This window comes from Ovis canadensis, chromosome 15 (genome assembly GCF_042477335.2).
Source record: "Ovis canadensis isolate MfBH-ARS-UI-01 breed Bighorn chromosome 15, ARS-UI_OviCan_v2, whole genome shotgun sequence".
Taxonomy (NCBI): Eukaryota; Metazoa; Chordata; class Mammalia; order Artiodactyla; family Bovidae; genus Ovis; species Ovis canadensis.
Window position 1 is genome coordinate 37,004,278 of NC_091259.1, and position 25,417 is coordinate 37,029,694.

Below are 25,417 nucleotides of genomic sequence, written 5' to 3' on the forward strand. Positions count from 1 at the left end.
TCTCTTGCCTGTCAACTTGTCCACTGCTCATTGCATGCTTAGCCTCTTTCCTGATGTGAGAGAACTCCCCTCCACTGCACTTTGTCTTCATTTCCTCTCAGAGTCCACCCCACCTTTGCATCCCTTTTCCATCTATTGCTGATTTGCTGTTGAGAAATTTCAGCCTCTCCCTGACTGCTGTGTCCTCCTTCAGCAAATGAACACAACAGGTCAAAAAGTCATCCTCGCAGGCACGTCCCTGCGTTGTGTCCATTCTCTCCTTTCCCGTGTAATTGAGTTTTTTTTTTTCAAAAGAGCGGTCTATACACCTGCTGTAGTCACTTTCCAGTCACACCGCCACCCACTGCACTTGGGCTCCTCCTGCCTCTAACACTGCCTTGAAGTGGACCTCAGAAAGGTCATAGGTGACCTCCCAATTTTGATAACCTCTGTGCAAGTTTCAGTCTGTCCCCAGCTCTGCCATCCCTTGATGTGTGTTCTTCCCTTGACTGTTACGTACTTAGATATCTACAAGTTTGTTCTCCTTGGCCATTCCATCTCTTTCTCTTCCCTAAGATTCCCTTTCCCCTGTAGATGAAGGGTGGGTATTCCCTGGGAATTCTCCATGGGTCCCCCTTTTCTCTCTCTATTCTCTCCCTAGGTGACTGCATTTATACGTACAGTTTCAACATTCATAAATTCACTGAACCAGATGCATTTCCTCCAGATGGTTCTATCTAACAACTTGGACAGACATTTCAAATTCAGTTGTCTAAAGTGATTTCCCTTCCTCCTCATAGAAACTTCTTTAGTCCCAGTCTTAGAAATATCACCATAAACGTGCACGTCTTTACAGATAACCCTTCATATTAAAGCCATGTTCGTTCTGCCTCCTAGCCATCTATGTAATCTGCGCTTCTCAATCCCCAGGGCCACTGCAGTCATTTTATAACTGTTCTTACTGCCTCTGGCTTTAAAGGTAATCTCTGCTTCCCCACTGCTGTCATAGTGATCTTTTGAAAATATAAATCTAATCATGCTTCTCTCCTGCCCAAAAATGTTACTGATGAGCTGGAGCCCTCAGGATGAGGCCTGCACTTCCTTGAAGAGAGACTTCAAACTCATAAAGGCATTTAAGACCTTTCATGATTTGCCTCAGCCTTTTTCCCCTTCAACATCCTATGCCTCCTTCCCACATTGGCCAGGGCCTCAGCTCTGCTGAACTGTGTGTAATTTCACTCCACGCCATGCTCTTTTGTACCTCTGTCCTTTGTATGTGTTATTCTCTCTGCCTGCAGTATCTCCCTTCAACCCTAATTTATTATCCTTCAGAAGTTGGAGTAAGCTTTTCATCCTTTCTGCAGTGGTTTCCTTGGCTCTTCTCCTTGACTAAGTGAGTCACCTTTCTGCTGTGCGTTCATATTCATTCCTCTGGCGTGTGTATTCCTCTGGCATGTCGGAGACACACTGCATTCCGTTAATTTTTAAAAATCTTTCATTTATTTTTAACATTAAAAAAATTAGAGTATAGTTGCTGTATAATACTAAGTTACAGGTATACAATATAATGATTCATAATTTTTAAGGGTTATACTACTCCATTCCTGGTTATTATACAAGATTGGATACTTATTCCACTGATTGAAAGATCTGTTTGTCACAGACTAGCAGATCCTTGAAGGCAGAAACTGTCTTTTATCTCTATATTCATCCCTTAACCCAGAAATGGGCTTATATATATTTTAATGAATGAATGGGTGAATGAATTGATTTAATTTCTCCTACCAGCCTAGAATCCCATGGATAGAGGAGCCTGGCAGGCTACAGTCCATGGGGTCGCAAGAGTCGGACATGACTTAGCAACTAAACTACCACCACCAGCCTGAGGTCCATCTCCCTGTGTATTCTTTTTTTTTTTTCCCCCAAGGTTTACTTGTTTGTTTATTTTATTTTTGGCTGCATTGGGTCTTGTTGCCACGAACAGGTTTTCTCAAGTTGTGGCAAGCTGGGACTCCTCTTTCTTGCTGCGTGCAGGCTTCTCATTTCGGTGGTTTCTCTGTTGCAGAGCATGGGCTCTGGGGCTCAGGGACTCGGTAGCTGTGGTGTGCAGGGTTAGTTGCCCCTCAGATGTGGGATCTTCCTGGACCAGGGATCAAATCTGGGCCCTCAGCAGTGAAAGTGCCAAGTCCTAACCACTAGACCACCAGGGAATTGTAGCCGGTGACACACAGAGAAATGTGCCAGCAGAAGTCATAACTAACGGGAATAAATTCCCAAAGGAGAAATGTTACTCTTTAACTGGAGCTGCTGAGATGCACTATATGCCTCCTTGATGTTTCTTCATCTTCTTTAGTTCTTAGTAATTTTCTCAGTTCTGTGGCCTCCTCATATGATGGAACCATGTATGATGATATAAAAAATTATAAGCATTCAAAACAGAATTTCAAACAGTCTGTGGTTATGGATGTTGTGACTTGATCTATCAGTAAAACCTTTGTAGTTGAAGAAATTTGGTATTTTTAAACCAAAAAGAGTAAACATTTTGGAGACAGAAGGGTGCTGAGTTACCTGCCACCTAGTTCAGTGGTCTGAAGTGCTGAGGAATCTCACAAGAAAAGAAAGGAGCTATGAGCAGGCACCCAAAACCTTATTCACTGAAGGCCAGATGTGCCCAAGCTTGTTTATTAGAGTCTTTTTCAAAATAACTTTGGAATCTCCACATAAAATTGGGAGATGGGAAAACTCCAGGTGAGTGATTTCTGCTCTAAGGTAAATCAGGAGTAATGTAGGGGAGGAGATGAAATCTATGCATTTTAGTTGAGAGTAGGGAGGAAAACACAACGGCCTCTGTCAGTTGCAAGTTAGATCAGATGTCACTGGTATTCCTAGGAACTGTGTCACATCTAATCACTGCAGATGATTTAGGTCTTGATTACTTAAACTCTCTCTGATTTCCAATGCTGGAGTGGTGCCTAGAACAACACTGAGGCATGGAGATAGACATTGCCATCCTTCGGAAGAATTTTGAAATGTGTTGAATATTTCTCCATGAACCTAATACTAATACAAGAGGAAGAATGAACTATTCTAAGATTTAAGCCAGTTTTTAAATTCTAGAATATGAATTACATAGCAATTTATCCTTCACTGACATTTGAAAGGATTTTGAAAGGAAGATTGAGATTGGGCACCTGCCTGTCTGCCTTAGATACTTCTTGGGAGCAGAGCCATCGTGTCTTACTCCTCTTTGCATCAGGAACAGATAGTTTGTAAATGGTTTTTGAATGAATGGACAAGTAAAAGAAAGTGCTTTGTTTGCAAAATTGTCCTAGTAGTACATAATTCCTTGAAATATAGAACTTCATGTGTTTTTCCAAAATGTCTTCATCATTACATTTTATATGTAAACATTATTGTCTGTAATACTTATTTTGGATTCACTTAGGTTCTCCTGTGGAAAATATTCTTTATCGCTTCATCACAAATAAAAGAGCCATTAAAGGATTAAAATCCTGCTATTAACATAAAATAAAAATCCTCAAATGTTAGGATATTTATGGGTAGTGTAGAATTTGCTGTTAAAGATATGTTTGGAAGTTCTCAAATAACCCCTAGAGATTAGGGTGAAAGTAATAAATTCTACACGTTTATTATTTTAGAATTAACTTTCACTTAGGAAATGACATTAGCTTCATTGCATTCCTAATCTCTGGAAGCTAAATATGATTTAAGGTCTTAGCTTGGCAAGGATATTTTTCTATCTTTGGTGGTAAGGAAAGGATACAATTTTGATGATCTATTCTCCAAGGACGTCATCCAGAAGGAATAGGTTTGTTGCCTCTTGCCTATACTTTGTTTTAGAATGCTGTGCTCATCAGAGAAAGCCAGAGTGAAAAGTGTAGCTGGGCCCAGTTTCCAGAAATACTTGGTCCCATGTAGCATGGTATCTCCCGTTTCCTCTTTTCAGGGCTGCTGTAGTGCCAAGTGAAAGAAAGTGAAAGTGTTAGTCACTCAGTTGTGTACGACTCTTTGCGACCCCCCCATGGACTGTCGCCCTACAGGCTTCTCTGACCCCGGAATTCTCCAGGCAAAACTACTGAAGCCAGTTGCCTTTCCCTTCTCTAGGGGATCTTCCCGACCCACGGATTGAACCCTGGTCTCTGCTGCATTGCAGGCAGATTCTTTATCATCTGAGCCACCATGGGCTTAGTTGCAGCTCCTCTTTGCTATCTTTTTGTAGACATTTGGACTTAGTCTTTTGATTTCTAGGCAAGTCTGATTCCCTGGAAAGCCAGCACTGTTACCTTGTTTACTGCACCTTCCAGGAACTGATGAATTTAAAGGGGGTTATGGGAGAGACTGGAGAGGCAAAAAGAACTTCACTTGTAGCACCTTTTTGCAGAATTTCTTCTCCCAGTTCTTTCTCAGCTTGGGGGACTTTTATATGGAATTGGAAGTTCACAGTTACTGGACCAGAGCTCTTTAACATAACAATGATGGCTTTTGTTTTTGACTAAACTCTGGATTGTTTAAACAATGGGTGCTTATTTTTTTAAGTGTGCTTAAAGAAGTCAACCTGTCAATATATTTCAAATGAAAAGAAAGTTCTTGGATGGAAGTAAAGTCAGTCTTTTCTTATTCCAACTACAAGGCCACAAAGAGTTAATGCTTTCTGTCATTTTGGAAAGTACTTGGAAACTTTAAACACTGGCAGTTAGTTTAATGACTGCTTGATAGCTCTGTAGTACTCTGTTTTGGAGTAGATTGAATTAGGGTTGTACAGTTACGTATTGTGAAAGTTTAAAATATAGAACATAGCAATGTGAATCTCATGTTTCTTTTAAAGATTAATCATCTTTCATTATTTCTGCTTTGGTTACTTTACCTGTTGGTTAGTGTGTGTATAGTTGGTAGAACTCTCTCGTTGCAACACTCTCAGAGCATAGAATTTATGCATTTAGCAATGTAGTCCCCTGGTAAGTGTTAGGAAATCCCCAGATGTCTTTGTGAAATGCATAGACTACCAGGTTGTTCCATAAGGATAATGCTGGAAAAGAATGAATTAAATCAGAAACTTTAAGGATTTGAAAATGGGCTTCATGTTACTTTAATAGTAGCTGAAAAAATTTATCGAATATTGTAGTATAGATAATTTATTGGATTCCTCTAAATATTTCTAGTTTTAGATTTTAGCCATTATGGTACAAAGTTCTTTGTAACTAACTGTATGGTCTTGGGTAAGTCATCTGACCTTTTGGAGCTTCAGTTTCTAAATCACATCAATAATAATAACTACAATGTGGATGCCACATTATAGTTTTCTGAGTGTTTTTATGTAAATTACATGACTTCTGTAAATTATTTCATCTATTCTTGTAACACTGCAGTAAATAAAGACACTGGGACCTCAGACTAACCCTTCCCTCTCTTCAGTGGTGCCACGCATCCACAAAGGAGCCGGACTGGCCCCTCAGACTGGGGGGCTTTACCTGTCTGCGTTTAATTTGGGGGTTGTCAGTATCATTCGGAGGTTCAAGAAAATCTGTCCTTAATTCCTTAATTTGTTCTTTTATATGGATTTTGTTTCTGGCATCTGAAATTCTTGTCTCTTCCTAGAAAGAACTCTTAGTCTCTGAATTGGTGAATGTCTATTAATCAAGTTGTTTAAATGGACCGTGTTTCTTGAGAGTTTGTTCAAAATTAGTTAAATCCTTAGTATTTTTTTTTAAGTAGGTTAAAAGTTAGAGGGAAAGAAAAGTTTTTGCCTTCTCTAAGTACAACTGAAATTAAAGTGCTTTCTTCAGTTATCCTTGGATGCATTTTACCCTTTATGTGGTCAATTCACCATCCTTTCACAAATGCTGCTGCCCACCATTAAGTCTCTTATCACAGGGCATTTAAAAATGATGCCATAAAATGCATGTTGAGAATCTTTGGATCTCAAATGTATGGAAATCACATCTAAATGTCAATTCCTGAGTTAAGGAACTGACTATTTTGGCAATTTCAGTCTCTTAATATTTAGTAGACAAGAAATTATGATACTGTAGGTTATTCCTTATGTGTCTGTAAACTTGTTGAAAATATTTTTTTATTGGGGCTGTGTATTTCTGCCATTGTACTGATTTGCTTACTTGAGTTAAAGTCATTCTTTAATTGTTTTGGGCTGTATCTATAGGTTGAAATTTAGGACTGTCCCCTGTGTACTGTGCACCAAAGGTGACTTATCAATGTTCAGTTACTGTACAGCTCCTGTATGTCTGTATTGAAGCCATATGGCTGGGTTTATTTATTTCAGTATTAAGTTATTTTATAATAATATCCATAGGAATGATGATGATTGATATATAGAGGCTAAATTTTCCAAATTCATTGGTCTCTCCTCTGGGCATTTCTTTGGGATATGTTCAGATTTATGGGTTGGTTTTTTTTTTCCTGATTTTAAAATAATTTTCCTTTGTTGTAGGATGAGCAGTTCTTAGGTTTTGGCTCAGATGAAGAAGTCAGAGTACGAAGTCCCACAAGGTCTCCTTCAGGTATGACCCAGTAAACATGACCCGTTAAACACACGACGCCTTGAAGTTTTGTTTGTTAAGAGACTGACTTCCCCTTGCCTTCTTTGCGTGTAAAAGGTGGTCTTAGATTTCTTTTGGAGAAATTGTTCCCTTTCCCTCACACTAAGTAGGAAATGGCTTATGAACTAGCGCTCTTTATGGGGCTCCTCTCTGTTAGATCACTTTTGGTTTATCTTTAATTATGCTTCTCTATGGGAACTACCTGTGGCATGGGCCTAGATTTCTCTCGAATGCTTATAAAACTTGGTAGGCAAAATGAAGGTTACTTACTAATGATAGCATCCTCAGATTTATGCATTTTGAATTGTACAAATAATTTGACCATTGTTTTATTTTGTATTATTATTATTTTTTTGACCGTTGTTTTAAACAGATGAAATTTGGTCTACTTTTGTCAAAGAACTAAAAACAAAATATTGGCACTCTATAAAACTGTTTTACCTGATCCTTGAAAAACTATGTTAAAGAAGATAAAAATGACATGGGTGTTTCCATTTGTTAACAATATTTGCCATTGTTCTCACCAAGAAAATATCTATAATGAGTTGAAATTCTAGACTTAACAGCAGTTTTCTGCGAGATGATCCTCAGTGGAAATAACATCTAATGGCTTGCAGAATTCTGTTCTGTATAAGAGAGGGAGATAGATCTTATGATGAAAAAAAATTCCCCACTTGTGCTGCCATTCTGACTTCTTGTATGGTTGTCTTTGATTTTATGTAGATAGACAGGCTAGTTAAATATGATGTTAGCCATGCTTTTGGTTCTTGTCGTTGACGTTTGTGATTGTTATCATTTGCATTTCATTCAAGAGTCATCGTGTACTATATAGTAATCTAACTCAAACACAGTACGTTAACAATTTTTCCTTTCCCAAGTGGTGATAGTATTGCTATTCTAGCTGGAAGGACTTAACCAGTAGTATTCCTGTACCTGTGCCATTTAGAGAGTAGCAATTTTCTCTTTTAAGATGTGATAAAATCTTAAAACTTGATATCAGAAGGTGATTTTAGAGATTGTCTAGTCTAACCCTTCACTTATAGATAACAAAATGAGGCCAGGAAAAGACACGCTGAGCAGTTACTTCTAACTGATTTGTGAGTTCTTTGAGTATATTGTGGATTATGGAAGTTAGCAGCAGAGCTGGACTTTTCTCTGTTGTGCCTTTTTCTACGTGTTCACCAAAAGTTTCTTGTAAAAGATGAATCAAAGAGGTTTTCAGAATTAGTAGAGGCCTGTGAGTGGCCACATTCAGATTTACCAAGATTACAAGGAATCTTGTGATGTACATCTGGGTAGGGTTTAATTTTTTGATTCACAACCCTTGATGGTTTCCTCTTGTTTTTTTTTTCCCTTGGCTGTCAGTGTATCTTGAATATTGTCTTTTTTCTTTTTAATTAAAAACCCATCTATATACTTTATTATTTTAAAGAATTGAAGCATAGTTTTTCTGCTGTCCTCTAGTCCATTTTGTTGTAATTTGTTGTTTTTAGTAAATACTGAGAACAGATATGTGAATCCTTAATCTGTTAAGAGAAGTCTCAAGTTAATTGGTGAGGAAAGCATTTATATTTAGAAAGCTCAACAATCAGACCTTTGTTGATTTCTGTTCTGTTAGGAAGCCAGTTCCATAGTCTAAAATGTTCATCATAATGGCATAAATCTCTTCTGGTGCCTGTTAGGGGAAGTTTTAATCTCAGAAGAATGTTGAGTCATATAAAACATTGAAAAGTCATGAGAGAAGAAAAGATGTGACAGACGAGGCGACTCTTATTTATACATTTAGAAAGTACAGACAATGCAAAGAATTTTAGGGAGTTCCCTGGTGTCCTAGTGGTTAGGATTCTGGGCTTTCATTGCTGTGACCAGGGTTCAATTCCTGGTCAGGAAACTGAGATCCCGCAGCAATACCCCCTCCCACCCAAAAGAAAAGAATTTTAGAAAACTGTGGTTTTCTGAAGCCTCTTAATACATAGCAAATTGAGTTGATTAAATGTTGGCAGATTCCTTTTATTTAGAATAGAAGAAATCTGATTTAAATAGTCAGTTTGCTGTTGACGTTAATTATGGTTAAATCTTTTTTGTAATTTAAGACTGGTTCAAGAGCCTATAGGTAGGGGAGTAGATTAACGGATATCTCATGCCATTTCACTGATTAGTTCACTTGTCACTGAGTTCAATGATCTTTTTCTGATGTCTCATGAATGAATTTTTTTTTTTTTTCAGTGAAACTTCCTTAACTTACTTTGGCAAAGCAGATTGAAAATATAGGAAGCTGAGCAGCCTGTAGAAGTTGGTGTATTATTGTAACCTATGGAAGTTGGTATATTATTGATTGGAGAGCACCTTGTTCATATTTATTAAAGCCAAAATTCTGAGTTGAAAAAAAGGGAATGACTTACTATAAATGTGTTCTCAAATGTTACCCTTGATGACTAGAATATGGAAAAGGTCATACAGATTTTTTTTAAACAGATTTTTTTTTTTAAATTCAGAAAAAAAGCCTTATTCACCTAAAGATGTAAGAAAATTAGTTTCGTATATTAACTGCTCAGTTGAAAACCTCTTTGATTATCTTAGTTTTTCTATTGAAAAAGGAGTTAAGGGTTCTTTTAGGTAGAATGTTATTTACTTGATTTATTTGAGGCTGGTTTTTGGTGAAAAGAAACTTAAGCACAATAAAGATGTTTTATTGACTGATTAAACCCAGATAGAGTTCAGTACAGAATGACTTTTGCTAAATTATCTTCAGTTTAGTTAAAACCTAAACTGCAAAGCTAAATATATGCTCTTCATTGTTTAATTTCTATACACAGTTAAAACTAGTCCTCGAAAGCCTCGCGGGAGACCTAGAAGTGGCTCTGACCGAAATGCAGCTCTCCTCTCAGACCCATCTGTGTTCTCCCCTCTAAATAAATCAGAGACCAAATCTGGAGATAAGATCAAGAAGAGAGATTCTAAAAGTATAGAAAAGAAGAGAGGAAGACCTCCTACCTTCCCTGGAGTAAAACTCAAAATAACACACGGAAAGGACATTTCCGAGTTACCAAAGGGAAACAAAGAAGATAGCCTGAAGAAAATGAAACGCACGCCTTCCACTACATTTCAGCAAGCCACAAAGATTAAAAAATTAAGAGCAGGTAAACTCTCTCCTCTCAAGTCAAAGTTTAAGACAGGGAAGCTTCAAATAGGAAGGAAGGGGGTACAAATTGTACGCCGGCGAGGACGGCCTCCATCAACAGAAAGGATAAAGACCCCTTCAGGTCTCCTCATTAACTCTGAACTGGAAAAGCCCCAGAAGGTCCGGAAAGACAAGGAAGGAACACCTCCACTCACAAAAGAAGATAAGACAGTAGTCAGACAAAGCCCTCGAAGGATTAAGCCGGTTAGGATTATTCCTTCTTCTAAAAGGACAGATGCAACAATTGCTAAGCAGCTCTTGCAGAGGGCAAAAAAGGGGGCTCAAAAGAAAATCGAGAAAGAAGCAGCTCAGCTGCAAGGAAGAAAGGTGAAGACACAGGTCAAAAACATCCGACAGTTCATCATGCCTGTTGTCAGTGCCATCTCCTCGCGGATCATCAAAACCCCTCGGCGGTTCATAGAGGATGAAGATTATGACCCTCCAATTAAAATTGCCCGACTGGAGTCTACACCGAACAGTAGATTCAGTGCCACATCCTGTGGATCTTCTGAAAAATCAAGTGCAGCATCTCAGCACTCCTCTCAGATGTCTTCAGACTCCTCCCGATCCAGTAGCCCCAGTGTCGATACCTCCACAGATTCTCAGGCCTCTGAGGAGATTCAGGTCCTTCCTGAAGAGCGGAGCGATACCCCCGAAGTCCATACGCCACTGCCTATTTCCCAGTCCCCAGAAAATGACAGTAGTGACCGGAGAAGCAGAAGGTATTCAGTGTCGGAGAGAAGTTTTGGATCCAGAACCACGAAAAAATTATCCAGTCTGCAAAGTGCCCCCCAGCAGCAGACCTCTTCCTCGCCCCCTCCACCCCTGCTGACACCACCGCCCCCTCTGCAGCCAGCCTCCAGTATCTCTGACCACACACCTTGGCTCATGCCTCCAACCATCCCCTTAGCATCACCATTTTTGCCTACTTCCGCCGCTCCCATGCAAGGGAAGCGAAAATCTATTTTGCGGGAACCAACATTTAGGTGGACTTCTCTAAAGCACTCTAGGTCAGAGCCACAGTACTTTTCCTCAGCAAAGTATGCCAAAGAAGGTCTTATTCGCAAACCAATCTTTGATAATTTCCGCCCCCCTCCACTAACTCCTGAGGATGTCGGCTTCGCGTCCGGGTTTTCTACGTCTGGTCCTGCTGCTTCAGCCCGATTGTTTTCACCTCTCCATTCTGGAACAAGGTTCGATATGCACAAAAGGAGCCCGCTTCTGAGAGCTCCGAGGTTTACTCCGAGTGAGGCTCACTCTAGGATATTTGAGTCTGTAACCTTGCCTAGTAATCGAACTTCTGCTGGCACATCTTCTTCAGGAGTATCTAACAGGAAAAGGAAAAGAAAGGTGTTTAGCCCTATTCGATCTGAACCAAGATCTCCTTCTCACTCTATGAGGACAAGAAGTGGAAGGCTTAGCACTTCTGAGCTGTCACCTCTCACCCCACCGTCTTCTGTCTCCTCCTCGTTAAGCATTTCTGTTGGTCCTCTTGCCACTAGTGCCTTAAACCCAACTTTTACTTTTCCTTCTCATTCCCTGACTCAGTCTGGGGAATCTGCAGAGAAAAACCAGAGACCAAGGAAGCAGACTAGTGCTCCAGCAGAGCCATTTTCATCCAGTAGTCCCACTCCTCTCTTCCCTTGGTTCACCCCAGGCTCCCAGACTGAACGAGGGAGGAATAAAGACAAGGCCCCCGAGGAGCTGTCCAAAGAGCGAGATGCTGACAAGAGCGTGGAGAAGGACAAGAGTAGAGAGAGAGACCGGGAGAGAGAAAAGGAGAATAAGCGGGAGTCCAAGAAAGAGAAAAGGAAAAAGGGATCAGAAATTCAGAGCAGCTCGACTTTGTATGCTATGGGTAAAGTTTCCAAAGAGAAGGCTGTTGGTGAAGATGTGGCCGCTTCATCTTCTGCCAAAAAAGCAACCGGGCGGAAGAAGTCTTCATCACTTGATTCTGGGACTGATATTGCTTCTGTGACTCTTGGGGATACGACAGCTGTCAAAACCAAAATACTTATAAAGAAAGGGAGAGGAAATCTGGAAAAAAGCAACTTGGACCTCGGCCCAACTACCCCATCCCTGGAGAAGGAGAAAACCCTCTGCCTTTCCACTCCTTCATCTAGCACTGTTAAACATTCCACTTCCTCCATAGGCTCCATGTTGGCTCAGGCAGACAAGCTTCCAATGACTGACAAGAGGGTTGCCAGCCTCCTAAAAAAGGCCAAAGCCCAGCTCTGCAAGATTGAGAAGAGTAAGAGTCTTAAACAAACTGACCAGCCCAAAGCACAGGTACTCTTTTCCATCTTGCCCGTTAAAATCAACAGTTTCTCAAGCCCCTTCTAGGAGCAGGTTTGAGGCTGTTTCGGTTAATATCCAGTTATGGGAATCAGGAAAAGGTGGTGGCATTTGCAGTGGTCCTTTAAGAACCGATAGGATTTTGATAGGTAGAAAATGATAGAGGAACATTTAAAGAGGAGGAACAGTGTAGGTAGAGACAGAAAAGTATAAAATATATGGGAAGAGCAGGGAATAGCTGGATGGCTTCATGAAGGCAAGTGATGAACTAAGACCTGAAGGTGCGTGGGGCCATATTACATTGAATGCCAAGTTGTTTGTACTTAATGGGTTTGGTGTGATGGAATCTCACTTAATTTTGAAGGTCCATGTCTGCAGTCTAATTGTTTCACTGTTGTTTGCTATAGAAAACAGGGAGGGGGCGGATCTTTTCCCCTGAGTAGTGAGTGACTAGAACAGTAGATGACAGGTGTTTGCAGAGTTCATATGAGAAGCACTTGGCCTCAAGCTGTGGCACAGAAAAGCTGTGCAATTCAGTTAGTTAAGATGATGACAAACAGAGCTTTGTAAAGTGCAGCACTTTTTAAGTTTTTCTACAAAGTGAGCTAGACACTGGCCTTTTATGAGAAAACCTGCCAATCTTTAGATTGTTGTTTAAAATTGCCATCTAGTAGTTGCATGTTTATATTGACATATCAAGGTTAAAATGACCACAAAGTTAGGCTTTAATGTAATTCAGCCTAGTGGCACATTTGCATTTAGTAATTCTGCCATTTGGGAGGTCTTGCAGGAATATGATGAGACTTCTGACACCATTTTGGATGTTTTTGGTTAACCTCCTAGTGATAGGAGCTGCAGCTCCCTAAAATGTGAGACATTTCTGTTTGGAGCTGTGGCCTTTTATGCCTCCGTTTGTAAGTTATTTCCCTCTCCTTCTCTACTGATCAGAGAAACAGTCTGTTGTTAGATAAGCCCTATTTAAACGAGACTGAACTCCTTGATAATACAGACTGGCAGCTTGAATTTTTTTGAGGGGAATTTTAAAGAAGTAGTATAATTGGGAATAGAAGCTTAGTTGATTTCTGTTTTTTTATTTGAATCCTTTTCTGCCAATTTTAGAAGTAGGTGATTTCTATATATTGATATGGCATATCAGCTGGGGATAACTAGAGTTGTATGTGTTGACTCTAGACTATAATAAGTTAATCAACTATACTTTGGCTTCATTCAATTTTGTTTTCAACACAGATGGTTGTTATTGTTTGTTCTGGGCTTGCCTCCTACTCAGGGTCAAGAAAGTGACTCCTCGGAGACCTCTGTGCGAGGACCCCGGATTAAACATGTCTGCAGAAGAGCTGCTGTTGCCCTTGGCCGAAAACGAGCTGTGTTTCCTGATGACATGCCCACCCTGAGTGCCTTACCATGGGAAGAACGAGAAAAGATTTTGTCTTCCATGGGAAATGATGGTAGGTTGGGGATGACCTTGGGTTTGTATGCTGATCATCCTGTGGGTACGCAGTAGGCTCTGCACAGCATTGTATGTTAGGCTGGGCCCCCCAGGAACCAGATGTCAATGGGAGGATTGACCAGGTAAAGATCTTATTAGAGGAAATGCCTGAAATTTGGGGAGGGAGTTAGGAAAGCCTGGGGGAGCTGTCAGCCTGCTCTGTAGGTCTGACCGTAGTAAAGGAGAACGGAAAGGAAGGCCAGGCAGAATCTTCCTGGAGGCCGTGCAGTATGAGACAGCTCGGCAAGGCTGTCAGGGAGCCCTTGGGCAAACACGGACTGTCAGGAGTCTCATGTCTCCTCGGAGCAGGGCCTGCCTTAGTGTTGCTGCCATACTCATCACAGACTGAGGGCAGCCCCTGTGGTGAGTGTGGCCTCTGTACCCCTGGATTTCAGAGTGCCGTAGCTGGGGCCCATGGCCAGTTATGCTCTCCGTGGTTGGAGGTTCTGAGACATATTCTCATGGTTACCATATCGTACCTAAACTCTGGGTGACTGCTCAAGTGAAATTTAGAGATTAGAGTCTTCAGAAGCCTTCAGTTCATATTCTGGACTTTTGGTCACACTGTATTTTGTTTTTAGTGTTTGGATTTCTGCTACTGTCAAGCTGCAAGTTGTAGGCATTTAGAAACTTTTAAGTAATTACTTAAAACAGGCTCTGAGTGCTGCATATGACTATTATAGTGAATTTCGTTTCTGGTGTTCCAGTTAGAAGGTTTGAATGTGTATACTGACATCAGTAGGTTGTGAGAATCTCCCCTCTGCTCACGGGAAGGAACCAGATACTCCCTCAGAGCTGATGACGCATTCCTTTAACAGACAAGTCATCGATCGCTGGCTCAGAAGATGCTGAACCTCTTGCTCCACCCATCAAACCAATTAAGCCTGTCACCAGAAACAAGGCGCCTCAGGAACCTCCAGTGAAGAAGGGACGGCGGTCCAGGCGGTGCGGGCAGTGTCCCGGCTGCCAGGTGCCTGAGGACTGTGGTGTTTGCACTAACTGCTTGGATAAGCCCAAGTTTGGTGGCCGCAACATAAAGAAGCAGTGCTGCAAGTGAGTTCAGGTCCCCCCGGGGGGCTGGCCTTGGCTGCTGGCCTGGCCTGCCGCAGAGAAAACGCATCCCAACACCCAGTGTGCTTGTGCTGAGTCTCTTCGAGTTGCACAATGAGTTGCACAGTTGGACTTTGTGCCGTGCTAGGTTTGGGTCGCGCTTAAATAAGAATACCTTGGGGGCAGTGCTGGGAACCCTCTATATTTGCTCAGGTCAATCAGGTAGCCCTTAGCCACATGGCTGGTTAGCACCTGAAACGTGTTTGGTGTGACTGAGGAACGGCACTTAAAATTTTCATTTAATTTTAAACTTAGCCACGTGTACCTAGAGCTATCCGTGCAGTTCTGATGGGTTACTACTTAAATGCTGACAAATTTAGGCATAGTATTTGTTAGGTCAGCTGAAATTACCTTTATGGCATTCAGGAAATATTGGTGACATAAGTCTTTCTACTCTCAAACTCTCAGAATGTTTTCATGCCTGTGGAAGCCTCTCCCACCATGCACACAGCTTGCAGAATCTTAGTTCCCTGACCAGGAACTGAACCCGGGCCGTGGCAGTGAGAGTGGAAGTCCTAACCACTGGACTGCCAGGGAATTTTCTGGAAGTTTTGATTATTCTCTTTTCCCGCTTTTTTTAGTCAGTTGTAAATGCACTTTCTACTCTCTGGGATAATTTGTTTAAAATGGATCCAGAGGGTTGCATAAACAGAAATTTTGGTGTCTGAATATCTCATCAGGTGCCTGGCACCAGGAATAGATATTATCCATAAATATTTGCTGAATGAATGAATAGCATAAATGATTTATGTAAAATATACTTGGGAAAAATGCTGCATTATTTACTTAAGGTGAGAGTTTCTAGGACAAACTAGGTAGTTCTGGGCTTTGGTTTAGTCTGGCCCTAAGCAAGAATTCTTGTCTTGGTCCCATTAGTGGAAGGAAGTGAGACATTTCACAGATCAACAAAAAAGGTACATGATAGCAAGATAAACTTGCATTAAAATAGGCGTTGCAGTGGATTCAGTTCAATTTTAGACTTCGAATTGAGTTTCATTAAGTTGAGGACTGAAATATATATATCCAAGCCCTAAGACAGACCCTGTAGCATTATAGCGGTAGACAAAGGACTTGTTGGGTAGTTTCAGTCCATTTTGTATTCAGATTACTATGAATATTAATCTCATAAGAAAGCAGAACTAATTTGACTATAAGAAATAATGACTGATCATTTTATGTGGTGCTAGTCAGTACTGGGAAGCAAGACATTTGAGTCCCATTTCAAAAATAAATTGATAATTTCTTCTTTAAATCCTCGAGGTAGGTGGAATTGCTGATCAAAGGATTCAGACTTGGATTTAATCTAAATAATGAGCAGTGCTTTTTTCAACTCCCAAAATGACCCTGAATAAAGTTTAACTGATTCTTGCCCTCAAATTAACACTTGTTTCAGTTGCTTTTCCTAAATGAAGTTTGCTTATGGTATTCCTTGTTATTCTAGGATGCGAAAATGTCAGAATCTACAATGGATGCCTTCCAAAGCCTACCTTCAGAAGCAAGCAAAAGGTAGTGTTATAAAAAGATCGTTTCTAAACTGCTTCCTGCTTTAATGTCATGTAGTTGTGTACACCTAGTGTAAAGAGAACACGAGATTCTTTTCAAGAACTGCTCTTTCAAGAACAACCCAGGATGGTTGTTGAAGCTGGGTGATAGGTACATGGATGTTCATTTTACTGTTGCTTGGAATATGTTTGAAAATTTCCTTAATAAAAATTTTTTTAAAAATCATATAAAATTACATTATGTTTCATTTCCTCAAAATAATAAAAGTATACCGATTTGACTTACCTACTTGGCATTAACTTTCTTGAGCCTTTCAGGGTCAATGTTAGCTGTAGGAAACTCAGACTAAGATTGTTACATTCCTATACTTATATTTTATTTATTTATTTTTATCTTTCATTATTTATTTAAATAATGCTGGGGCTTCATTGTGGTGCTTGAGCTAGAGAATTCTAGAGCCCACATCACGAGGACTTCTCCGGTTGCAGCGTGCGGGCTTAGTTGTGGCATGTGGAATCTTAGGATCAAACCAAGCCCCCTGCATTGGTAGTGGAGTCTTATCCACTGGACTGCCAGGGAAGTCCTTTTAATTATATTTTCAATAGACTTTCCTCATGTGAAAAATCTTGCTTTCTGCACCCCCCTCCAGCTGTGAAAAAGAAAGAGAAGAAATCTAAGACCAGTGAAAAGAAGGAGAGCAAAGAGAGCAGCGTTGTGAAGAACTCGGTGGACTCCAGTCAGAAATCTACCCCATCGGCAAGAGAGGATCCTGCCCCTAAGAAAAGCAACAGTGACCCTCCTCCCCGCAAATCCGTGGAGGACAAGAGTGAGGAAGGGAACACCGCGACCCCAGGACCTGAGGCCAAGCACGTGGCCACGCCCACTTCCAGGAAGTCCAGCAAGCAGGTCTCCCAGCCAGCACCAGCCATCCCCCCACAACCCCCCAGCACAGCACCACCGAGAAAAGAAGTTCCCAAGACTACTCCCAGTGAGCCCAAGAAAAAGCCACCTCCACCTCCAGAGTCAGGTGAGTGAGGACAGCAGATGGAGCAACCAGCACAGGACACTGGAGTCTTAAACAGCATCTGGAAACCTGAAATGTCTGTTTTTAAGTCTTTGGTACAGGAAAATTAGCTCTCTTCTAACTGTTAAATAATAATAAAAGATAAGAGCGAAAACCAGTCAAGTTGGACATACTGTGTTAATTTCCTATTTAAAGCCTAGAGTTTAAATAGTTTTTTGTTTTCTCTAATGCCCCCTTCCTCACAGGGCCATCAGTCCTAGAGTCATCATTGCTGTTTAGCATTAACTGAATGTTGAGTGCCATCTGACTGCAGTTTATTTTGAATCCTTTAGGTCCAGAGCAAAGCAAGCAGAAAAAAGTGGCTCCTCGCCCAAATATTCCTGTAAAACAAAAGCCAAAAGAAAAGGTGAGGAGAGATTTGTCTTCTCTGCTATTTCTCAAGCATGGGTTCTGTGCTGTAGGAAGGTGGCCCAGTCTTGAACCATTACAGGATTGAGTGATATTGCATTTTTGCTTCTATGTAGATGGCAGTGGAGTTTCTTAAAATCAGTGTACTTACTTCAGGTTTAAGCTTTAGCTCCCTTTTTTCCCCCTGGTTGTTTTCCCCTTCTTCGTAACCCCACATGCTTATGTGTACATTACAGGCTGCTTAGTATAATTTTTTTCCCCCTCAACATCCTTTAGCAGTATTTGACTATAACAATCACCGTTCTCTGTGTCCACTATTTTTATTATGTGGAGACAGGTCTTTAAGAATCTTCTGATTCTTTCTGTGCCCCCATAATGGTGTGCATGCACGTCTAGGCCAATGCTTTGGAGCACATCAGCAGTGCTGAAAAGAGAGGCAAATGCCAAGTTCTTATTAAGTTGTGCTCCAGAGTCATTGTCTGTTTCTAACTGTGATGATGAAGCGTGGTCCTGCTGTAAATTTGAAATCACTGATGATCACAGAGCTGGGAAAATTGTCTTGAATCTGATAGGCAGGTTACACAGATGTGGAGCGATCAGCTCCAGATTTGATGTGTGCAACTCCCAAGATCTAGAACAGTGGCAGAATAACCTGCTCCCTTCTCATCAGCGTGGCTTCATTGTACTGACAGCCTCAGCAGGCATCATGGACCACAAGGAAGCAAGACGAAGATGCATGAGAGCAAAAATCTTGGCTTGTTTTTTCCAGGGATATAATACATACTTGCCAATAAAATGCCTCAGTGGGGGGTTGAGGGGGCACTGAAGATTGCTTCTCTGTCTGTATAGGATACTTACATGGGAAGCATGTTTTCCAGAACTAGTAGTACAGTTTGTTGTTTATGTTATTATCTGTTGTGAGAGTGAAGGCAAGCCGGATGTGGATTTGTTTTTTATCCATCTTCTGTCCCCGCAGGAGAAACCACCTCCAGTCAATAAGCAGGAAAATGCAGGCACTTTGAACATCCTCAGCACTCTCTCCAATGGAAATAGCTCCAAGCAGAAAGTTCCAGCAGATGGCGTCCACAGGATCAGAGTGGACTTTAAGGTAAAAGTGCTCAGTGACCACAGAGTGTATTGAGTATTATGGACTTTATGCGTTTATTTAAAGTTTTTTTTTACTTTTGGCTGTCTTTATTGCTGCACGCAGGCTTTCTCTAGTTGGCGGAGAGTGGGGCTACTCTCTAGTTGTGGTACAAGGGCCTCTCACTGTGGTGGCTTCTCTTGTGCAGCACAGGCTCTAGGCGCCAGGCTTCAGAGGTTGTGGCACAGGGGCTCATTGCTTGTGACTTACAGGCCCTAGAGTATCTAGGCTTCAGTATCTGTGAGGCATGGGCTTCATTCCTCTGTGGCATGTGGAATTTCCCCGAACCAAAGATCGAACCCATGTCCCCTTCATTGGTAGGCACAAGCTTAACTACCCTGCCACCAGGGGAAGTCCAAGTGTTGTGGACTTTAAATCAAGAAAATGATGTTACCTGGAGAAGGAAATGGCAACCCACTCCAGTATTCTTGCCGGGGAAATCCCATGGACAGAGGAGCCTGGTGGGCTACAGTACATGGGGTCGCAAAGAGTTGGGCTCCACTCAGGTACTAAACAACAACAGCAGAACAGTTTAGGAGGTGAGAGTGTAGTGTTAGACAAACGAGTTAAAAAAAGAAAATGATGTTACCAAAGGCATTGAAAAAGAAGAAATCCTTGCCAGGGGCAGTGGGGGTGGGTGAAGAGCTGCCATTAATAGATGGGTTCAAGTGTGTAAGAGCTCTGGTCACTTGCTACCAGGTCAGTCTGTGAACTGACTAGAGGACAGAGGCATGGAGACAGCCCTGCCCATCTTGAACTCTAAAGTGCATTTCGATGAGAATCGTGTCTGAGGAAGTGATTGTTTCACGTAGAAATTATCAAACCATGATGATCACTTGAATCAGCCAAACTCTAAGGGAAATCCAGTCCCAGTAAATTTTTGCACTGTGGTTAACAGGTGAGCCTTTTAAGAGATTGTGTTTGAGATTTAAAGTTTTCAAAGCAGCAGTTTTGAACTCATTGGAATGAAGTATTCTTGACATTCTGGTGTCACTCTGTTTTTCTGCTTGTCATTCTTATTTTCCAGGTAGTGTTGTGTCATATGGCTCTTGTAAATGATCTTTTTCTCTCTCCACAGGAGGATTGTGAAGCAGAAAATGTGTGGGAGATGGGAGGCTTAGGAATCTTGACCTCTGTCCCTATAACACCCAGGGTAGTTTGCTTTCTCTGTGCCAGTAGTGGGCATGTAGAGGTAAGACCTCCTGCTTCTTGGTACCCCAGACAGTATGAGAAATTATTTTGCTGTGATGAAAGAAATCATTATATTCTGTTTCGTTGGTTTATAGCAGGCACTATACCCTGTTTAAACCAGCAATTGAAATGTTTTTGTTTTTTAGAAATTTCAGGAAGGAGTCTGCTTTTTGTTAGAGAAGCAGTTATTGAGTGTGAAAAGTTTCAACAGTTTCATTTCTTATAATAGAGTTCTGATTTTTCTTCTAGGTATCCAAACAAATGATAAATGCTTTTCTAGAAAAAGAATTGCTGTTGGTAATCGTTTTATAGTTTTGAATAGCAAAACTACCTTGTCTGTAAAGAGCTCTCAGCAATTAATAAGAAAAAGGAATAACACCCAGTTTTAAAAAATAGTCTAAAGACAGGAATATATAATTCACAAAATGAGAAGTGAAAACATGGTGTGCGGGGAATGTCAAACTTTCCTATTACCATACAACTGTAAATTAAAACACGATAAAAAGGATCAAGTGTAAGTGGAGACTTCCTGTTTCTGAAAATCTAGTTAGAATCTTTCTGAGAAGATTGTTTGAAAATATGTATTTATCTTTAAAATGGGTATACACTCTAACCCAGCACTTGCACTCCAGGCATTTATTTATCTTGAGGATATAATTAGGTAACCCGGCAAATATGTATAGGTATGTATATATGTGTTTCTATATGTATACATGTTTGTCTGTACATATGATAAACAGAACGGTTTATTTCAGTATTTATGCTAATGAAAAACTGGAGACAACTCCAGAAGTTATCAGTAAGGGGCTGCTACCTTGGTTAAAATAATTGTAAGACATGTATATAATGGCAAATATGAAGTCCTTAAGATAATATAGGTTCATATTGACATGGAAAGATATCCATGACACATCACTGAGTTAAAAGAGCAGGTCACAGAATAGTATGTAAAGCACAACCCCATTTTGGTTTGGAAAAATGTTTTTGAAATATATCCATAGGAAAAATTCTGAACGATTTACACCAAAATCTTAAGCATGTAGTCAGACTATTGGTGACTTTTGTTCTTTTCTTTATTTTTTTGAGTGTTTTCGCAGTGAGTATTTGCCACCTGTACAATAAAGGAGAAAAAGATAGCACAGTTCTAAATAGGAAAGAGTAGTATTTTTATTCATGTAATTCTCAATTCCTGAATACCTCCTTAGCTTATTATCTCAAATGTATTCTGAGGTCATAAAACCCAAAGCCAAGTTGTAATCCAGATGTTAAACAATCACTGGCTAAGAGATTCAGTCCTGCCCACTTGCTATTTTAAACTACGAATTAGCAATATTACAAATTATTGCCTGCTATTCATTCTTTGGGCTTCCCTGGTGGCTCAGATGGTCAGGAATCTGCCTGCAATACAGGAGACCTGGGTTCGATCCCTGGGTTGGGAATATCTCCTGGAGAAGGGCATGGCAACTCACTCTAGTATTCTTGCCTGGAGAATCCGCATGGACAGAGGAGCCTGGCAGGCTCTAGTGCATGAGACTGCAAAGAGTCCGACATGACTGAGTGACTAAGCACAGCACAGCACATTCATTCTTTGCTTCCCCGTGGCTCAGTGGTAAAGAATCTGACTGCCAATGCAAGAGATGCAGGTTTAATCCCTGTTCCGGGAAGATCCCCTGGAGAAGGAAGTGGCAACCTGCCTCCAGTATTCTTATTTGGAAAACCCTATGGACAGAGGATCCTGGCAGGCTACAGTCCGTGGGGTCACAAAAGAGTCAGACACAACTCAGCGACTGAATAACATCAATTCATTCTTTAAGGAAATATTTTCTTAGTGCCTGTTACAACAATATATTGTTCTAAGTGCTGAGCTTGCTTTAGGTAGCACTGAAACTAAGACTGTTCAGTCTGAAAGGGCCAGGCATCTACTGTAGCTCTTTTCCTGCTTAATCTAAGGCTTTACATACACACACATGCTCCCCACAGGAATAACTTACTTTTGTAACACCAGTACTTCAGCTTCTGTGTTAAAACAGGTTGCTTTTTTTCCCAGAGTATAATTGCTCCAATTTAAATTATATAGCTGTGCATAGCAGTCCCACAGGATTCCTAAAAACTGAATTAGCAAATGAACAGCCCACTGCCCACACTGCACTCCTAAAGCACAACCAGTGATTGGTGAACTCTCCCACCATGGAAACCTTTTCTATTGACATGATTTCGGATTTACAGAAAAGCTGCAAGAGTGGTACAAAGAATTTCCATATACCCTCTACCTGGATTCTCCAAACATTAATATTTTTAGTTTACCTTATCCTTTTCTCTTTGTATATGTATTTTACAGAATAAGAAATAAAATATGTATGTTTTACATGTAGACATTTTTTCTTAAATTTGAGAGCAAGTTGCAGACATATGCCCTTTTAAAAACCTCTAAATATTACACGGTGTATTTCCAAGGACATCCTCTTATATAATCACAGAATAATTATCAAAATCAAGAAATTAACATTGGCATATTACAGTTATCTAAATAGACTTTATAGTTTTGACCCACTAATTCTTTTATGGCAAAAGAAAATTATGAGTCACCCTCATTTGAATTTTTGAAAATCCCTGTTTCAGAATGAGAATAACATGTTTCTAAAATAAGAGATGGGAAGGACAAACCAGAACTTACAGTTGTTTAGAAGGTTGTAGAAAACCTTTAAAACCCTATTTCCCCATACCACAGGCTTTTACATTGCCTTAGTGCTTTATTGATAACTTCTTTTATGATACTTAGCACATTCTATTAAATTTTTAGATTATATATCTATTTAATTATTCTATTTTATTTAAGAATATTTATTTATTTAGCTGCACCGGGTGTTAGTTACAGCATGCAGGATTTTTTAGTTGTGGCATGTGAACGAACTCTTAGTTGCGGCATGTGGGATCTAGTTCCCTGACCAAGGATGGAACCTGGGCCCCCTGCCTTGCAAGTGCAGAGTCTTAGCCACTGGACCGCCGGGGAAGTCCCCACTTAGTTATTTTATAATTTTATTATTACTGCTTTAGTCGTCTGAAACTCCTGCAGTTCCCAGTATTCTGCTTTTGTTTTAACATAATCACTGCTTAGTGAACATATTGAATAAAAAGTATATACTACTGGACTTCTAAAGGTCAAAATAAGCAGGTAGGATTTGGTTGATATTTCTGCATGATATTTGATGACCTCTGTGCTCCTGTCTTACCCTAGTTTGTGTATTGCCAAGTCTGTTGTGAGCCCTTCCACAAGTTCTGTTTGGAGGAGAACGAGCGCCCTCTGGAGGACCAGCTGGAAAACTGGTGTTGTCGCCGCTGCAAGTTCTGTCATGTTTGTGGGAGGCAGCATCAGGCTACAAAGGTACAAATATCTGTCAGGGCGTCACGTAGCGTATTACCCTCTATCTTCATTTCTGCCTTTTAATTTAGAATTTTGTATCTATATTTTTTCTCTGTTGGCTTAGTCTGGTTTGACTATTTAACCCAGTGTAATCAGTTGCCATCAATACAGCAGAAAATGTGGTATTGGATAAAATCCTCAAACCTGCTTCATCAAAATGTTTATCACTGAGTACCTTTGGCAGGAAATGAATCCCTATGCCTTGAGAGTAATTTATGAGGAAGTTTAAACTGTTAGAGTGATATGCTAGATTTACCTGAGAAGGATGAAATGGGGTACTAAGTGGCAGGTGGTCACTGGAGGTGAGATGACATCCACTGTTTTGCTCTCTTATTTTCCTACAGCAGCTGCTGGAGTGTAACAAGTGCCGAAACAGCTATCACCCTGAGTGCCTGGGACCAAATTACCCCACCAAACCCACAAAGAAAAAGAAGGTCTGGGTGAGTACACACAGTGTGGACTCTTAAGGACCGTCTTGGGGCTGGGCTGTGGGGCTTGCACCAGTTGTCAGAGGAATATCCTGCTTGAGGGAAGAGGAGCCGTTCTAGTCGGGAAGCCAGCTCTGGAAACGGATTTCTTTAAGATCTTCTTAAATAAGAAGAGGTATTAAAAATAAGAAGTTCGAATTGACTTTCCATCTCTTCCAGATCTGTACCAAGTGTGTTCGCTGCAAGAGCTGTGGATCCACGACTCCCGGCAAAGGGTGGGATGCACAGTGGTCTCACGATTTCTCACTGTGCCATGATTGTGCCAAACTTTTTGCTAAAGGTAACTCAGAAAAGCTAGCTTTGTCAACTTTTAGAGGTTGTTCTTAGTGTTCGGGGGGTGAGGTGGACACTGCAGTGGAAGGACCATTCTTGTCAAGGATGCCATTTAGACACATTTCCTGAGTTCCTGGTCTTGCTCTTTTCTTTACACACGGAATTGTAGCAACTAGAAAGGTTTTCTTATCTTTCAGGGCGTGAATTAAGATTTTTTTTTGACAGGAAAGTTGGATTTATTGGTGGGCATGAGTAAGGATGGGACACCACCAAGGCTGTCATGCATGTGAGACTCGCCATTTATCCAAGGGGCCACAATTAGGGATATATTTGATCTCTCCCCCGCCCCCAACGCACCCCACAGCCATCTGGGATAAGCTGCTTTTGAGAAGAAGAGCCATTCAGTAGAGAAACAGAAAAACATTTGAAACCATGCTTTCAAATTCATCCCTGAAACACTTAATAAGTCCCTGCTTCTTAGAGATGTGGCTCTTCTGGCAGCCGGGGAACTTGAACTTGGCCCTGCAGAGGGCCTCAATCACAGGCTCCTTGTTCTGCAGCTTGGTGCAGATGGACATTATAATTGGCCAATGTGGACCCTGGGCACTGTGCCTTGGGGCTCTCCAGAGGCTCCTGATACAGTTGTCCGGAGCATGGATTGGGAACATGCCAGTCATGAAGGTCCACTGGAAAGGGCTGTCTCTAAGATCCTTTAGGGCAACCTGTATGGGTAACAGACTGCCTACACAACCAAGGAGGCTGCTGTGTGCAACCACTGCACACTGGGCCCCCATGGGGAGAAGAGCACAGTCTGCTTAATTGGCTGCAAAGGGGACTGTTTATAGTAACTCACCACAAAGAAATGCTCTAAAGCATTACTTCCCAAAGTGAGGTAAATGTACATTTGATTGTTTCAGAAGTGATTGTAGGTGATACTGAGTCCAGGATTTTAACAGTTGTGTTAGAAAAAGATTATAGCCAATACATTAAACTGACTTAGGATAATAATGATATAAAGTTCACTATTGAAGTTACTTAAATTAAGCAAATCAACATTGTATGTTAAGTAAAAAATAATAGGTGATACACAGATAAACTGATGAAGATTGTATACTTTTCCGAATTTTAGGAAGCACTGCTCTAAACTCTAGTGTAAAAGCACAAGGAATAAGGGAGAAGTATAAATTGTGTCTTTTACTCCCATTACCTTCTCCTCTTTTTTAAAAAATTTAAACATTTCTTTGGAATGTTTAAGAGAGAAAGTTCTGTCTTCCATTCTTTTTCTGTTCTGTTATCTATAAAAGCTACCTTGTGACCT

The 25,417-nt window shown here is 40.8% G+C and overlaps 1 protein-coding gene and 1 non-coding gene across 2 annotated transcripts in view; one reads left to right on the forward strand and one right to left on the reverse strand.

Moving 5' to 3' along the window:
- Positions 1-25,417, forward strand: part of KMT2A (lysine methyltransferase 2A) — a 77,898-nt gene that overhangs the window by 19,715 nt on the left and 32,766 nt on the right. Inside the window, exons 3-14 of the mRNA XM_069555339.1 lie at positions 6,446-6,515; positions 9,371-12,024; positions 13,319-13,496; positions 14,356-14,590; positions 16,089-16,153; positions 16,800-17,177; positions 17,507-17,580; positions 18,559-18,690; positions 19,805-19,918; positions 23,153-23,299; positions 23,683-23,778; positions 23,986-24,106. Coding sequence (XP_069411440.1) covers positions 6,446-6,515; positions 9,371-12,024; positions 13,319-13,496; positions 14,356-14,590; positions 16,089-16,153; positions 16,800-17,177; positions 17,507-17,580; positions 18,559-18,690; positions 19,805-19,918; positions 23,153-23,299; positions 23,683-23,778; positions 23,986-24,106 — 4,264 coding nt within the window. The remainder of the gene's footprint in view (positions 1-6,445; positions 6,516-9,370; positions 12,025-13,318; positions 13,497-14,355; positions 14,591-16,088; positions 16,154-16,799; positions 17,178-17,506; positions 17,581-18,558; positions 18,691-19,804; positions 19,919-23,152; positions 23,300-23,682; positions 23,779-23,985; positions 24,107-25,417) is intronic.
- On the reverse strand, positions 24,794-24,928 carry LOC138421436 (small nucleolar RNA SNORA70). The gene has a single exon (XR_011249513.1). It is a non-coding gene; the product is annotated as a small nucleolar RNA SNORA70 (small nucleolar RNA).